We start from the raw sequence: 17743 nt of genomic DNA, 5'->3' as shown, positions 1-17743 counted from the left end.
GGAAACGCAAAATGAAAGTTTCAAATATATAAATACGTGGATAATTTAAACGTTTCTATTAATTGCGTTGATCCACGGGACTTAATAACTGCAATATGGTTATTCTTGTTTCGATTTAAACTTACAATTTACCTCGATCGTAGAAATTTTTCTATGTTTGTTTAGAGATTCTCGACGGAATAAGATAATATTATCGCGGCACGATTAATACGTCGTAAGGCTTCGGCGACATTATCAAGCCAGGAATAGTTTCCACGGTCCACGGTCCCTTGCTCGGTACCGGAAGTAGAGAATACTTTTTCATCACGCCCACGAACAAAAGGAATAACGCGGACTTTGCCAGTATGTTGCCAGGACATCGTCTTCTTCCTAAAAGAAAAGAAGAAAAACATTCGAATAATCAGAATTCGAAACGTTCATCGTTACTAGGGAACAAGTTGTTATCTTCGTAAAAGTAATAAGCACGTTCGTTTGAAACGTCGCGTATTAAAAGATACTTAATAGATTATGTTTGAAGCATACCTGAATCTAGATATGCAAATGCATAAAGAATATGCAAATGGTTTAAGATTACAGTCTAAATATACTTTTTCCTCGTCGAGTTACATTATTCGTTATATTTAGAAATTTTAACAGGAAAAAACGGCCGACTGATTTTAATCTAAAACGTTTGTCGCGTCTTTTTAATTTATGAAAATAAAATTTTGCCTAACACGCATCAACTTTCTTATCGTTGGTAAAAACTGTGGTAAAAGATAGCAAAGTATTCGAGGAACAATGGAAAATGACGGTTTCAGAGGCAAAAATACTATCGTTAAAAGACAATCCTCGTCGGAGGATACAACTTTTTCTTAAATTTTGCGTGTGCACGGTTGGGAATGGGTTTGTCCCAGTTTCTAAAATCGCTCTACGCTGTAAATCCTGTCCACGGGATAATAATTACGGAGACCAGTTTATGCTCGTTTTTCGCATCAATGGCATTCCCGACTTTCCTAGAAACACTCGGAAACGAACAGAGAAAATCTGCTACCTTGTTTACGGCATTACGTATTATGGCGTTACAACCTTTCGCGGACGGTATCTGGATATACCAGAACGCTACAGTTTTCACCGTTTTTGGCGGTACATTGGGAAATTCTCGTTGCTCAGGATTTTTCTATCTATGTCCTATAAAACGGGATTCGCGTTTCGAAAGGCTGTTCACCTTTTCCAAAAGTCAGGACCTCAGCGTTGTGATCGAAGACCCCGTTCTTTATGAACCTCTCGGGCTGAAATTTCAGCGGCTCGGGGAAGATATCCGGATCCGTGTGGATGGAATACAAATTCAACAAAATGGTGGAGTCCTTTGGTAGCGAGTAATTGTCGAGGTACGTGTCACGAAGGACTCGACGCGGCCCAATCACGGGGAGCACTGGCCATAGACGTTGGGACTCGGTAATCACAGCCTCTGCGTAAGGGAGTCTGCAACAATAAAACATTTCGGGACTTTCCAGCGCGAATTTCACACCTTCTAGAATTTTTTTCTCGAAAGTGGGTAGGATTTCGAGGGTATGTCTATTCACCAAAAATGATTGTAATTGACCCCCACAGCTAACAATATTTTTTTCAGAACGATTTGAAATATTTCAATTTCGTCGAAAAATTTCACACCTTCTAGAATTTCTTTTCCATTACGGTAAATAAAACGGTCACACAAATAAATAAAAGAAATTTGTTACTTCATTTTGTCACCCAAGTCGGGAAGCCTGCTGGCCGGTACCACGGAGTCGATCTCTTTCTGAAGCTTCTGTTGCACATCCTGATGCACCACCATGTTCATGAAAAGGAAGTCTAAAGTCGTCGCTGTGGTGGTGACACCGGCGATGAAGAGATCGATCAGTATCATCACCAATTGGTCGTCTGGAAACCAAAATTAAATGGCTGGTTAGAGGGACGATTTGGCCCATATTTAATATAATAAAATTAGATCATTTGCGAGAAACTGTACCATTGTAAATAGTGTTGTATTTGTCTTTGTTCATCTCGGTGATGAACATGTCTATTAAGTCCGCCTCGCTCCCTATGACGTACTTCTGTTTGTGTTCGTTGATGGTTTTCTGTGTGAGAAATCGTTCAGGTCGATTGTTTAATAAGGGTACTAATCATTAATTGTAAAATTCAATTACTAGACTGTGGACCTTCATGCAGATTCATATATTTATTAATAGAATGAAAACTTCGTAGAGGATTCTGCAGTTTTTTGAGAATTAAAAACCATAAACATGTAAACAACCGCAGTCTAACAATTGCATTTGGTCGTTTCAATGGGAAGCGTGTAATGAACGCGTCGTAATTGATTCAAATAATGGGGCTTGCCATTAAGAAGTCCCTGAGCTCGACGTTGAGCGTCTGAAGAAGGTTGTAACCCGAGGCCTCCGGTGCAATGTAACGAATCCAAGGGAAAGTGGAGAGAATCCCGCCGAACATGTCGAACACACGCGCACGACGATCCAACAAGTCGACGAAATACTCCAACCTGCGGACAGACGTTGGAAAGACAATAAACGATCACGACCCAATGCGCTTCAAATGCGTGACCCACTTGCGACTCGATTCTAAACTCTCGCCATGGATCGTTACCTTCCATTTCAGATTCGACGCGCTTTTCTTTTACAGGCCATCGGGTGCTTTCTTTTCGTCAACGGTGCAAACGTTCGAACAAACGTAAGTACAGCATTTAGATTCAAGTAACGCACACAGTTCAAAAATAATTTTAAAAAACTCATGGCTACGACACGATCCGCCATTTTGCTTTTCTACGCGTTTTTCTATTAAACAGTTCAGCGTCTCGTTTTTTAATCGTGAAAAAAATACAGTTTTCTTATGGAAGTCATCGCAGAGAAGCAACATGGCAGCGAACGATTCCTAGTTTGCACAGTCGTTTACACGCATCGAGCGCCAAATACGTGAAAATGGTAGTCCTCGCGGAGAGAAATCGATGGAAGACGTATATGTAAGTACATTGCCGACCGTAAGTCACCGGACATTTTGCTCGTCTTGGAAAATGCAAAACAATTTGTTGCATTCGGCCATTTGCTACAACTTTCGTGTAAAGTCAAAATAAATATGCGACAAGTTAAGATAGATAATTCGACTTTTAGCCTAGCTTTGTAGGTGACTTGTGGGCGGTAGTGTATATGTATAATACTTGGAGGTCTCGTTGAATCGTTTTCCCGCTGCTATCGTCCACAGCACGTTTATCACGGCTGGCGTGATTAGCGGTTTCAACATTTTCACACCCCCGTCCTTCAAGCTGTCCAAGACCTCGTTCAACTCGTCCTTGATCATGTTCAGCATCCCGACTTTCCCGAAACCGAAGGACTTCAGTGCCTGCATGGTCCAGCTTCTAACTTCCTTCCACTCGGATCCCTCGTTCATCGTGATACCTAACGTTAACGATAAAATTATTAAACCGTCCATGCACGATTCGACGTAGGGGATGCAACAGTTCGACACTACCGTTCTTTTGTCCCAGATTCCTCATTTTGATAAATTCGTTCCAAGGCCGTCCGTCGTATTCATCGCTCATCAGGACCGCCATCACGGGCTTGTTTCCGGAAACGACCACCACCTTGTTGATACCGAGATGTAAGGTTATCAAGTTACTGCCGTATCGTCTGGCGAGTTCACTCAGCGCCAAATGCTGCGCCCCAAGTTTGTCAGTCATACGCTTCAATAAAGACTGGTTGCCGATAAACGGCCACGAGAATGGCCCTAGAAGATAGCACAGTCTTAAGTATGTGTTCCTGACACTGAATCGTGTTAGAAAATTAAGATAACATTATTCGGTCATAAATACGGTCTTCAGAGGAAATATTACTATACAGGGTGTTCGGCCACCCCCTGGGAAAAATTTTAAAGGGAGATTATAGAGGCCAAAATAAGACGAAAATCAAGAATATCAATTCCTTGACTGAGGCTTCGTTAAAAAGTTAACAATTACATTAAAAAATTTCAAATCGTTCTGAAAAAATTATTTTCAGTTGCAGGGGTCAATTACAATGATTTTTAGTCATTAGACATACCCTCGAAATCCTACCCACTTTCGAGAAAAAAATTCGAGAAGGTGTGAAATTTTTCGACAAAATTAAAAAATTTCAAATCGTTCTGAAAAAATTATTTTCTGTTGCGGGGGTCAATTACAATGATTTTTAGTCATTAGACATATCCTCGAAATCCTACCCACTTTCTAGAAAAAAATTCGAGAAGGTGTGAAATTTTTCGACGGAAAAAAAAAGTTTCTAATCGTTCTGGAAAAATTATTTTCGGTTGCGAGAGTCAATTACAATCATTTTTGGTGAATAGACATAACCTCGAAATCCTGCACACTTTCTAGAAAAAAATTCAGTTTGGGCGGATCTTTAAACATTAATAATTTTTGAAGAAAACCTCCATTAACAAATTATTATTCTTGATTTTCGTCTTATTTTGGCCTCTAGAATCCCCCATTAAAATTTTTCCCAGGAGTGATCGAACATCCTGTATACACCCCCCTCTTACTCTCCTTGAAATCGATACAAGATCAAAATCAAATCGCTAAATACTAAATTTGTTGTTTAAATGGAAAAGTTAAAAGAAACCGTGGGCAGAAACCGCGGATAACAGATGGTATTTGATAGTAATCTGATACCTTTCGCCGTATCTGATTCAATTACTAAATTGAACGCTTCGTTGAGATTGAATGTAAACAATGCGCGAGAACGCGATGGAGAATCGTAAATGCAACGTAGAAACGTGATGCAGGCATTTATAAGTTTTCCATTTCTTTTCGATTTTGATAATTAATAATACTTCTGTGCCTTCTTTCGATTCCCACGATCACAGTTTGAGAAACACTGACCTAATCGAACCAATTGTATCGACCCATAAATCTTACACCCACCATTAATAAATTCTTTCATCGAGAAATCCGTCAACTGCTTGACCCATTAGAATAATATTTAATTCTTGTGTTCTGTCATTCGTCGAATTCTTAAGTATAAAGTAGACGAACGTAAAAAATTATGTTTACGTTTCCGTCGTGTTAATGTTGCCTAATATTCAAGGGCGGATCTAGAGGAGGGGTGATCGACCCCAAGAGTTATCAAAATCTTTAAAAAAATATATTTAAAATTTATTTGATGTCAACAAATTTCGAACTGTGAGAAAGGAGGTTTCGTGAATGTCACCCCCCACCCTTCTCCTAGCAAGATTGCTAAATCCGCCCCTGATATCAGAATCAAAACGAAAAGGCACTGACCCACTGTACCGATCAAGCATTGTGACGCAAGGTATCCCACACACGAAATAACTGGCGTTACCTGGCGGATGCTTTCCCGTTTTAGGTCCGATTAGCAGGGATGTCAGTAGCAATATCACGATCACGGATAACAGTATCAAGGCGGTGAACATCGTGGAACGTTTTCTCTTTGCACGTAAGTTTTACAAATCGATTATGCCCCGCGATCGTATGGGACCAACGTCGAACTAAGGTTGGTTATGCAAAGAGCCGACACACGTTCGATAGTTATCGAGGAACGGAATTCCTCGGTCACAACTAATATACAGTGAAGCCCTCACGTTTGGATTGTCGTACCGATTTATATAGTGCAACCACCGCCGATAACACGGCTTCTTCGATAAGCGCGAGCCTGAGCCAGTGCCTTGGCTCCTTGCTTACGAGCATGTCAAAGTCGAAGAAAGAAAGAAGACACGAGTTGGCGATGCTTCAATGAGATATAGTTAGACAGCTTTTCCGACCCGATACATTCAGTCACGCGTAACGTTAAGTAGCCCACGGAGCGTCATGATCGGTTCCTATTACGTCCACGTGACGACGTTGCTCTTAAGGGGGGTGTCATCTCCGAAAACGATCCAATTCGTTGTCCTGCTTTCTCTTGGTATCAGGATAACCTAAAAAATAAAATGCAACATTAGACAACTGTCCCAATCTTTAGACACCTATCGCGATAAAGTGCATAGGTTTTCCGGTGATTCGTCCAAGGGTTGATTCTGCGAGGGAATTTTCTATACAATCGTAACCATCTTATCAACTAGGGAACAATTACAGAATATTATCGGTGTATCGAAACTTTAACCGTAAATATCTCGTAAACTATTAACTAGTAGTACTCGAAACCTTATCACTGTGGAAAACTCTTATTTACATATCAGCGATACAATTACAGGGTACTTCTTTTGTAAGTGCCGACCTCCCAGTGAAATCTAGTCGACATTGAATCTATCGTAAAGTACGAAGTGAATCACACGAGTTACCCACCTTTAATAATTTCGAAAGTACCGAAATTGTTATTTTATTTTCAATTAGTTATTCATTTGCGAGATATTTAAGATGATAATCAAACAGATCACGGAACACTTTATTTCGCCGGCATTTAAATTTATTTATACCCCGTGCTGACATCTATGGAAAAGATCAGGTAGCGAGTATCGATAGCGTCTACGAAGATCTAACGATGTGGTGTAATTTTCTTTTATACGTGTAGGCTATCGTGTAATAATATTTTTGAGAAACGACGCAATCTATAATTTTATGTAAATCCAGGTATTACAGATAAATATATAAATTGTAACAACGTAAATATTTCTACTCGAATCTCTTTAAAGGGCACCAAATTTCTGTTAAATTTGGTGCCCTCAACCTCAAAAGTTACGAAATCTTAAAACAGTATTTATTGTTTATTTGGCAATATATCGCTAAACGTTTATCGAGCAGGAAAAGTTAAGTGATATGATAATGTCTTCATTTTTACGGCTGCCTTTGTCATAATAGCAACGATGTCCTCGAAAAATGCAAATGCACTTTTTTCATGTACATTTTCTTTTTGCTTGTATTAATTTCTCGAAACATTCAAGAATTTATTGGGTTTCCACGATTTCTTATACCTTTAAGCTTGTTTCGCATTTGCAATAGTTATATAATTCAAGGTCAACGATCGATAGTGTCCATTTTATTATTATTTAAATGTTTATATATTATTTTTAACAAGTATTATTAGCTTATGGCTAGTTATTATCAGTACTTAAATGAATCTTGTAAAATTTACAATGTAAATCATTAATTTCTGTATTATTTTGTCCATATAATACACAATGTTCCATTTCATTTTTCATGTGGCCATGAAATATCAGTAATTTAAAAAAGATAGATGTATGCACATTAACTTACAAAGTATATACATACATATATGTATATTCGCTTTTTAGTATACAAGGTGTTCGGCCACACCTGGGAAAAATTTTAATGGGGGATTCTAGAGGCCAAAATAAGACGAAAATCAAGAATACCAATTTGTTCATGGAGGCTTGGTTAACAAATTATTAACGTTTAAAGTTCCGTCCGTTTTGAATTTTTTTCTCGAAAATGCGTAGGATTTCGGGGATATGTCTATTCACCAAAAATGATTGCAATTGACCCCCGCAACCGAAAATAATTTTTCCAGGACGATTTGAAATTTTTTAATTTTGTCGAAAAATTTTACACCTTCTAGAATTTTTTTCTCGAAAGTGGGTAGGATTTCGGGGGTATGTATAATAACCAAAAATTATTGTAATTGACCCCTGTAACTAAATATAATTTTTTTAGTATGATTTGAAATTTTTTAATTTCGTCTAAAAATTTCAGTATCTACTCGAATTTTTTTCTCGAAAATGCGCAGGATTTCGGGGGTATGTCTATTCACCAAAAATGATTGCAATTGACCCCCGCAACCGAAAATAATTTTTCCAGGACGATTTGAAATTTTTTAATTTTGTCGAAAAATTTCAGTATCTACTCGAATTTTTTTCTCGAAAATGCGTAGGATTTCGAGGATATGTATAACGACCAAAAATGATTGGAATTGACCCCTGTAACTAAATATAATTTTTTCAGAATGATTTGAAATTTTTTAATAACTTTTTAACGAAGTCTCCATCAACAAATTGGTATTCTTGATTTTCGTTTTATTTTGGCCTCTAGAATCCATCATTAAAATTTTTCCCAGGGTTGGCCGAACACCCTGTATAATTACACACGTACTATAAAGTACTGTACAAAATTTCAGCGAGGTATAATCGTAATCTCGGCATAATTTACATCTATTTTCAAATATCCTTAATTTATTTACATCAGAATTTGGCTTTAAACAGGAAATTCATATGATATCCAAATCAACTTCTTTTTTGCGACGTTTCTTCGTTACTTTTTTGCCTTTCATGGTATCCATTTTCCTCTTCCTAGCTTCTTTCTTCTTCTGTTGCCTCGCGATTTTACGTTTGGCAGCCAACTCTGGATCCGTTACGAACTGCAATGAAAATAATTTCGACGCGTTCGCGATCGTACTAATTTGTCTAATGTTGAAAATAAGTAAATACAAAATGCTACCTGTTGCGTGCGTGATTTTCTTCTCTCTGCTTTTTTGATGTCTAATTTCTGTTGCACTCTGCTCAATAACCTAGTATATTCTTCGTTACCTAAACGTTTTTTGATCATCACAGCCGCTTCTTTCGCCAGTCGTCGTAGAGCAATATTACTTTCTTCCGTGCTCGACATTTCGCGTGCAATCGGCGACATAATGTTAAAAAGTACTACGTTTAAATGCTCCATGGGTATAGTGGCTACTGCGCCAGCAGTCCATTTGAAGAACGCAGTTCGCTGAAAAAATTATCATTCGTATTATGATTACCTACTGCCACAATAGGAACAAAAATACGCACCACTGTTATCGATTTAGGAGCTTGAGTTATTTCTACGTTCACAGCCTTTCTTAGTCTTCTGACGAGCCAAGGAAGAGATAACTGGTTCTTGTCTTTCTCTTTTACCTGATCGTTTCGTTCGATCGATTCAGATGTTTTCACGGATTTCAAAATTCTCGCGATAAAAATTAAATTCTTAATGGTTTGATCGGTCAACTCCTCGAACGTCACGTCAGGTTGCAATTGCGCAATTAAATCCAAAGTCAAACTCCTGATGATGATGTCAGGCTCGGAACACATGTAACTGGTTTCCGTTTCACATTTCTCTGGATTTTCCAGCAAGCCTATAATTTTGTCAATGTCAAGGGCTGCCAATACAAAACCAATCATCTGCGACGCTGCTAAACGAACCCACGCGTGCGGATGTGCCAATAAGTATTGACTGTATTCTAAAATATACAAAGAACTATAGTGTAAACATGAAAGAAAAAAGTTATTTATCGACAGGATAGAATGTTTAATGTACCAGCAAACGAACGGACTGTTTCTTTGTACTCTTCGTTTTTGAGGAACGCTGTACAATTCGCCGATATTTTCAATAGCAACTGTAACACCTGAAACATATGATGGTCTTTCATCCTCTCTGGGTCCTTGATGCTCGATGGTATTTTGAATTCTGTTCTCTCGTTTGTGCGTAATTTCACGAAACGACCAGGTTCGTCTTTGTCGTCAAACTTTGCGTGGAACTGTCTCAGTAGAAGGGGCAATATCTCTTTTAATCGACATTCGAAAGTGTCTTTTTCCACGATCACAAATATGCCGCATAACTGAGCAGCTAGAGCACGATGCATTATCTGAAATTATTAATTATACGAACAGTCGAGCGCTATACGATTCCTTAAGGTTTAATCTTCGATAATAACCTTCGTATCCTTCAACCATTCCACGGCTATGTCAAAAAGTTTACTTCTGTCATTGTGGGGTAAACGCGTTATCATTTCTTTGATACACTTTGCGCATAATTTACGACATGTCGGGTCGTCGTCATTCACCAATCTGGCACCTGCCATTACAAATATGAGGGCTGACTTCAGAGTCAGAGCTTTCTAAAATTACAATTCTTAAATTATACAACGATACAGTAGTCGGTACGCGTTTGAAACTATAAGTACGTACTAATGGGAATCCTGTAACGATGCTGTGAATCATTTCTAACGCGCTAAGTCGGCCAGGTTGCATCTCGTAACCGAGCTGCGTTAAATAGAACACTATATGTTTGTTCAAATGTTTCCCAAGGGGATAGTCCATTAAATACGAATAAAATACGGAACGCGATTGTTGCCTGATATGTTCTAATTCCGACGTAATGCTCAGAGCAGCAACTTTCTCCATGACAACATACATTTCAGGAAATACCATCTTTCGAGCAATTATCGCTTTTAGCAAACCGAACGCTGTCGCGTGTTTGTCGTTATTGTGCATATCTTGCTCGGCGTACATGATCAGAACTTTCACTTGGTCCGTAGTGATTGTGTAGTGCTTCACGTCGCGAACAATCACAGACATGCATTTGAAACTAGCCATAACGAGATCGAAATTATCTCCTTTGCTCAAACCAGCCGCGGCATATTTGTGTAGTATGCTAAATATGGACGAACAGATATCGGAGATTATATCCTGCACCGACGACAAGTCCATCTTGAGCAGCCAGTTTAAACACTGCAAAGCTAATGTGCTCAACTGAAAGAAAGATTACAATTCAACTTGACCATTTATACAATTCCAGAAGATAAGTCTCTAAGATAGCTTTACCTTGACGTGTTGAGATTTTATACAATCGCTCATAAGTGGTACAAACGGATCTATAAGAGGTTTGAACTTCTCAGCGGATACTTTGTCCCTTTTCAGTAAAATATGAAATAGTTTTAAACCAAACTCTATAATAACATGAACATTGGTATTTTTCGACGTTTTTGAAACAGCCTTTATGCCCATTCTGCTTTTTGGCTGAGGTGGAATGATGAAAGAATCGGGCTTCTGTCTAGCCATTACCTTTACTTCTTTCTCTGTCAATTGCTTGTTCTTTCTCTCAGGTATGAGCTCGGGGATGCTTTCGGAAGCCACGCCATAAAGAAATATAAGCATTTGTTCCAATGGTATGAAGGCGTTATCGGCCAAACCCAATACTATATTTCTTAAACATTCCACCACTTTCTGCACAGTTTTATGCGAGTGTGTTCTTATAAGCACTTCTTTTAACGGTAAAATTAAATCCACCAAGCAAGACTCCGTGATGTATTGCGCCAATATATGAAAAATGTCGAAACTTTTCGTAGACTTTGCCTCTGACACATTTTTTACGATTCCTATTACTTCTTTCTCTTCTGCAGTCAACCCAAATAGATCTACTTTACACACCTAATTCGTTGAAATAGATTATTTTAATTCGAAACAAAGTCTTTGGAATTACTACTATGAAGCGTCTATACATATAATACTACTCACAGATAAAATACTTTGAAGATTTTCATTAATGTCGCCTTTCTGAAAATACGGTTTCAAAGAGACTAACACCGATTGCACAGTGTATGCGAGGACATGAATTTGAAAACCTTTCGTTAACAATGTATTCATTTCTCTTAACAGATAATGAAGATATCTTGGACCCAGAGTTATCATAATCTTCTGCAATATTTCGCGAGTAACGCGCCGTACCGACTCCAAACGCGACTTCAAGAACGCGCATAATTTCATAAAGATTCTAAAACAATTTATCATAGCATTTAACAAAATTAACGATCTCTGATAATTCATGAATTTTTTAGGGAAATGTGTACACTCACCCTGGTAAATTTGTACCCAGCATACATTGGGGTAATTTCTGTAATAATTTAACAAATGCAAGCGCAATGGGGACACGCATTAATTCTTCTTCCTCGTTCTCCGACGAAACCTTCTTTTTATTAATTTTGTGACTACTTTCCTGCTGAGTTCTAGCCACGATCGAACGGTGAAGTTGTGGCAATAACTCTTTAGTTATACTAAACACGATTCTTTGTGCCCCATTCTCAGAAAGAATCGTTTGCTTCTCCATCACAAACACGCTTTCTTCTTTCTGAACTGTTTCTATAATTTCTACTGCGTTCTCCGCATTTTCAGAATATAAAACTTCGTCTAACTGTTCTACTTTTTCATCGACACTTTCATCCTGTTCTTCATTCTCGACCACTTCCTCCTCTTTGGTTGTTTTACAATTTTCTGATACCGAACATTCTTCAAACTTATTATACTTTGATAAATTAAAGTGGAAAGAGTCTAGGATGATAACAACGGTTCTAACAAGCTGCTTTTGAAATTCGACGGAGTTTCTTAATTTCCCTAAATAGTGTTTTAAAATGACCTCGTACTGGTGCCAAGGTAAGAGTCTACACGCGGTCCCGACTGTTTCGATTGCAGCGTCGATCAGACTGTTTTTATGTATGAAACTTTCATTGCACAAATAGGAAGAGGCAAGAGGAAGAACAAATTGCGTCAGTGTTCTCGGATTCGGCGCCTTTTTCAATGTCTTTGCCAAGCTGCAAAACTTAAGCAATGCGCGAGCCCTTCTGTGCATTTGCAAGTGTTGCATGTTCTCAAAGAAATCCACTTCAGGGTCTACTTTGTTAGTTAACGGCGATAAGTCTCTCAAAACAGGGTGTACATCCGGACACTCCATGGCCATACACCCTAACAAGCCTATCGACTGAAGTCTAATAGTATCATTTTTACTAACAATCCCTTTCCTTATGAGCGGCAGAATTGTGTCGTCCATCAAATAACGTTTATCTATTACATTTTCTCCATACTTTTTCGCCAATTTAGGACCAATAAGTTTGAGGCACTGTCCTGCATAATCTTTCATCGCTAAATCCGTTTCATTCTTAAGAAAATAATAACAGTTATAAATCACGGCTACCCCAAACTCCAACGTAATTTCATCTGCTTCAGCTGCGTTATTAATTTCAGTAAACGCATCCAGTCTTTTTTGATAATCTGGCTGATCGATCCATCTACGATCCCACGCATTTAACGCGGTTATCGTATTGTAATTTTTTATTAAAGTTTCGCGATTATCTACCGTGGATGCTTCAGCGATAGTTTTATAAAGCTCCATGAAAAGTTTGCGGCTCGGTATGCCGGATAAAATGCCCAACAAAGGTAAAATCGCACGCATATGAATCTCCGGTTTCCTGATATGTTTTATAAGATTTATAACGGTTGTAAGTAACTCCATGATCGTTTCTTCTCCTTCCCCGGCGGTTGCTCTCCTCGCTAAAATCGGTAAAGTAAGAGCGAGCAGTGCGTCGCATGCATCTGGATCTTTCACGAATTCCGAAATACGCGATAATATGATCAGCTCCGTTTTGTTCACCCCTCTGTTCGACTTCTCGAGTTTCCTTTTAATGTATTCCAAGATACTGAAGACGTGAGGAAGCAGTATAGTCGAACCATAATTAATGCCACTCGACAAGGCTTCTTCGTTTATTTCAAGTAAATTAGTGAGTGCGTGCGTCAGTGGAACGAAAACCGTATCGATTTCCATATCGTTCTCGTTTGTCTTCCCATAATCTTCCAACGTCACCATTTTTTCGATCATTTCGAGTATAGCGTTCGTTACAGACGCGTGAGTCCTCGAGGCCAAAAGCAATTGCATAATGTACGGAAGCGGACTGACTGATTTATTGTCCTCGCGACATTTTATAAATAATGGATAATAACGGGAGTTTTGACTCCATGCCAGAAACAGTTTTAATAAAGGTGTGGGACTGTGAATACCATCTATGGGTAGTTTCTCCACCCATGGAAATACTGCTACATTGAACAACGCGTCCAATTCGTATTCGCTCCACGGATAGTCTTCAAAATGACCAAAGAATCTTGCTAGTATTAAGATGCAACTTACTCGTACCCTTTTGATACACGACAAGTAACCAACGTGAACTTTATTTGACTTTTGTAAAATCCCAGTTACCTCTGCTAAATTGCAAATTACCAAACCGAGTAAGTAAGGTAACAACTTACGAGTCATTTTGCTACCAAACTGTTCTATCAAAATTCCAAGTAAATTTGTCGCGCTCAGCAAACGCTTAGGCGGAGTAACATTATTCAAATCGACTGTGTTGATAATATCGCGCGTTAGTTCTTTTATATTTACTTTCTCCTCCGATTCGAGCGACATGTACTTATTGAAAGGTTTGAATGCCATTTTCGTAAACACGATCATTTCGTTTTCTTCCGTGCCAGCCAAAAAACGTAATATCATTTTCCGTTTCACGGTTCCTCCAACTTTACCACCGGTCCTCATCCCCGTCTTTGTAACCATTTTTGCATAAATTACTCTCATTAGTATAGGTATGAATTCGTTTCGATGTTCGAGCTGTATCATGTTGCTCTCGTTGTCGACTTTGAAACGCGTGAGCTCGTTTTTTAAATTTTTATCACTAATTATATTACACAGAGTATCTTTGTACGGTGACAGATATTTATGCTTGTAAGCTAGAAGGCAATTTAAAGCAGCTCTTTGAATGTCAGGGTTCTTCGATGACAATAGATCCAAGTAAATCTTCTGCATCTCTGACTCCCTGTACAACGTTCTTGGATTCGTTACTTTCTCAAATATCGCCAGTTGCGCTATTAAGAGTTTCCTTTTGTAGCTCCTGTTCGCCGCAAACATTTCTTTAAATTCTGCATCTGTTTGTTTACGTTTTCTATTTGCAGGAATCGTCGCTTCTTCCTCTTCTTTTTCATCCATTTCGTCCTCTTCGGACTCGTTATTGCTATCGTGATCCTCGTCAATTTCCAATTTATTGTCGGAAGTATTCAGTTCTTGAGTCTTCATAATACTACAATAATTAGCATCTTCGGAGTTTGACTTGAAGAAATTATCGTTCACATGATCGATAAACAGTCCGGTTATGTCCCTGTTCTTTGCTTCGCAGAATTGTGGAAAATGTGCCATACACTTCCACAAGAGGATTTTGTTGTTTTCATAATCTGGGTTGTCGTTGCTCTTCTGCATCGTTACTTCTATATTGGAGATAACATCGCAATCGTACGATGGAGCATGATCCATGGTCCCTTGGTAATTACATTTTAATTCTGTTAAAAATGTTGGCCAAAACTGTTCGCATTCTTTAACAGCGTAGGTAGCTATGATCTTACTAACAGGCTCCCATAGTATAGAAAAGTTTATATACAAATTCCCTAACAAATACCGCAGTGGAAGCTCGTTGTACTTGGGATGTAAACAAGACACGGCGTTACTTTCAAATACTAAACTCTGCAAGTGCAATAATCTGTCGCGGTAATTGTGTACCGTTATGGGTTCACATTCTGCCAAGTACATAACTTCCATAGTATTTTTTCCAGTATTCGGGACAAACGACGTAATTTCTTTAACGTCAGAATACAACGAATACAAATGAGTTACGATTAAACGAACTTCGCCGAAAGGCGAGCTCAATTTCCGAGCAATTACGTTGTTTAAATTGTCGAATACGATTTGATTTATGTACATTTCCCGCAGCTGCGATGTACTAAAGTATGTTATGCACAAATCTACTGCGTTCAAAATCAATTTATTGTCAGGGTATTTAGTCACCAGATCCAATATTTGTATGTCACGCGTCTTCATGAACTCGTGCAAAATTTCCGGTTCTAAAATGTGAATTGCCGATTCTAAAGCTAATAAGAATGTAAAACATAGTTTAGCTTCGTTATTTTCTGTATTATCACTGTCCAATATCTGCTTATATAAGGACGATATTCCCTCTTTTAAAATATCTTTGGATTCTTCGGGCAGAGGTCTCAAATGCGGTAAAATGATTAATACTTTTAATGCATCTGTCGATATATTATTACCTGATAAAGTTTTCAATTCCTTCAGGATGAAGTTGATACTATCAGGTTTGATGCCTCGTATATCTAAAACATACTTCTTCCATTTACTTAAATTGACGCCGTTAATACACAGTGGTGCTTTTTCTTTAATTATTTTGGTAAACAATTGTAAACTGTCGTTGTTGAAGTCGTTAGTAATATTGTGTCGTAATATATGGGATAGTATCAAAGTTTCAAATGCTGAATAATGCATCAGACTTTCCACAGCACCGTATAATAGCTTAACGTCTTTCACGGCCATAACTTTAATTAATATTTGGCTGGATGTCTCTTGCATTAATTTAACGTTGGTTGCTAAAAGAATAGCAACTACTACATTTATAATTTCTCGTAGTACATCGCTATCGTTTTCGAAACTATCTAGAGTTTGTGCCAACTTCTTGATCAGAGGCACAGGGTCCACGACCAATTTTCCATTTTTGTAATTAATTACTATGGATAACAATTGCATTAGAAGAATCAAGCTTTTCTCTCTTCCGGCAGTTGGTTGGAACTTTTTCGTTTTTCCGATAAACGAATCCATAACATTTAACAGCACAGACCAGAACACTTTACACTTCTGTGGATGTATATTTTCTACCAAACAGTTAATAATTTCTTTCGTTAATTTAAATGCTAAATCCTGATCGACAGACTCGTCGTTCAATACGCTGAAATACGACATGAGCATTTGCTCCGCGCACGAATGAAATTGCCCCGGTACACCAGATATTACTTCAAATAATAATTTGCCGCATCCTGGAACTCCGTTGGAATTATCTTTCAGGATAAGCAATAGTGTCTTTAAGAAAGAATCTTTGTCTTTAACTTTTCGTACTACAAAAGCAAAACTTTCGGCTGCAAAATTATTTATATACACTGGCTGTGTGTCTCCCAACAATGGTAACAGCAGGTCGAATACGGTTTTAACATTTTTAACCAAATACCGCCATAAGAACTTAAATAAATAAGCCAATGATGTAAATGTGTATTCTAATTGATCTGTATCTTTCGTTTGTAATAAATCAAAGATAACAGATAAAAAACGAGGGAAATATTCATAAAAATCCTTCTGTAGATCTTTCGACACTGCAACTACTAATCTACAATAAAAAATTTTCGTAAGAATATCTAATAACTAGATATTTTACTGTATCATCTTGGGTTGATGATCTTAACACGTTTACGGTTTATGAAAATCAAAATATAAACACTCACTCCAAAATTGGTTGCAGAAACAGGACATCCTTCTTCTCCAAATATTCTATCAACGTGTCGATCACAAATTGCTTCTGATTAATCAATTGTGGAAGAGTAACGATATCGCGAACTTTCTTTTTAAAGCTGCAGTAACCCTCTGTGAGGTTAAGGAAATTCCATTTTTGAAGAGTCTGGTGGAAGTACGTTTCCACTTCTTCGTCGTTCTCCTCATTTCGATGCGCGACACGGTGAAATACATCAACGTCGATGTCATTTACTCGTTCAGAAAATGACTTGAACTACAAAAGGGAAAAACATTTTAAAAACACTTCGCGTTATGACAACCGTGTAACTATATTTCGTACCTGAAAGGTGTTCGACTCTTTATGACGAAGTGGTTTGTTCTTCATGGTTTATAAGAAGTGTTGAAATCTAGTCAATTAAGTTGGTCTGTCATTTGTAGAACAAATTTTACACAACAATTCAATCTGACATCAACAAGTGTACACGTGCATCCTCACGTGGAACGACTGATGGACTTTCGTGGGATTTTTCCCTCGCGGAATTCCTTTCTGCGCATGCGTAAGCGACGTCACAGCTACATATCGTCTGCTACCACAGATGCATCTTAAACGCAAGAGAAGATGCATGTACGGGGCCTGTTGGGAATTCCAACATTTTATTTATTTTAAATGTACTCAGTTAATATTGATAAAGCATATGTTTCCAGTATATAATTTTATATATTTTATGTATTTGTGTGTTTCACGTTCATTTTTACGTGCAATACCTTTGTTCGAATACTGGTAAGGTTTTCTGCAGTTTTCCTTACCCTAGCAACAATTGTTGGTATTCATGTAATAAATCGACTGTACACTTTTTATTGTACATTTATGCTGTTTTCTTTCAT

General features: G+C 38.0%; 2 protein-coding genes across 2 annotated transcripts; both read right to left on the bottom strand.

Moving 5' to 3' along the window:
- Positions 1–41: 41 nt before the first annotated feature.
- On the bottom strand, positions 42–5578 carry LOC143342883 (putative cytochrome P450 305a1). The gene is made up of 8 exons (XM_076767194.1): positions 5340–5578; positions 3499–3753; positions 3188–3425; positions 2356–2515; positions 1988–2096; positions 1719–1899; positions 1205–1461; positions 42–369 (listed from the first exon to the last, which is right to left on the bottom strand). Exons 1-8 carry the CDS (start codon positions 5428–5430, stop codon positions 191–193), a joined length of 1470 nt encoding a protein of 489 aa, XP_076623309.1. The 5' UTR covers positions 5431–5578; the 3' UTR covers positions 42–190.
- Positions 5579–7797: 2219 nt separating this feature from the next.
- Positions 7798–17321, bottom strand: LOC143342875 (small subunit processome component 20 homolog). Its single transcript, XM_076767176.1, has 11 exons — positions 17199–17321; positions 16852–17132; positions 11559–16736; positions 11221–11476; positions 10528–11133; positions 9892–10455; positions 9639–9821; positions 9242–9569; positions 8737–9164; positions 8405–8674; positions 7798–8324 (listed from the first exon to the last, which is right to left on the bottom strand). Exons 1-11 carry the CDS (start codon positions 17241–17243, stop codon positions 8175–8177), a joined length of 8289 nt encoding a protein of 2762 aa, XP_076623291.1. The 5' UTR covers positions 17244–17321; the 3' UTR covers positions 7798–8174.
- Between the last annotated feature and the right edge of the window lie 422 nt (positions 17322–17743).

This window comes from Colletes latitarsis, chromosome 6 (assembly GCF_051014445.1).
Source record: "Colletes latitarsis isolate SP2378_abdomen chromosome 6, iyColLati1, whole genome shotgun sequence".
NCBI classification, from domain to species: Eukaryota; Metazoa; Arthropoda; class Insecta; order Hymenoptera; family Colletidae; genus Colletes; species Colletes latitarsis.
The sequence above is the reverse complement of the archived record's forward strand: the minus strand, read 5'-3'. Positions and strand labels throughout refer to the sequence as shown.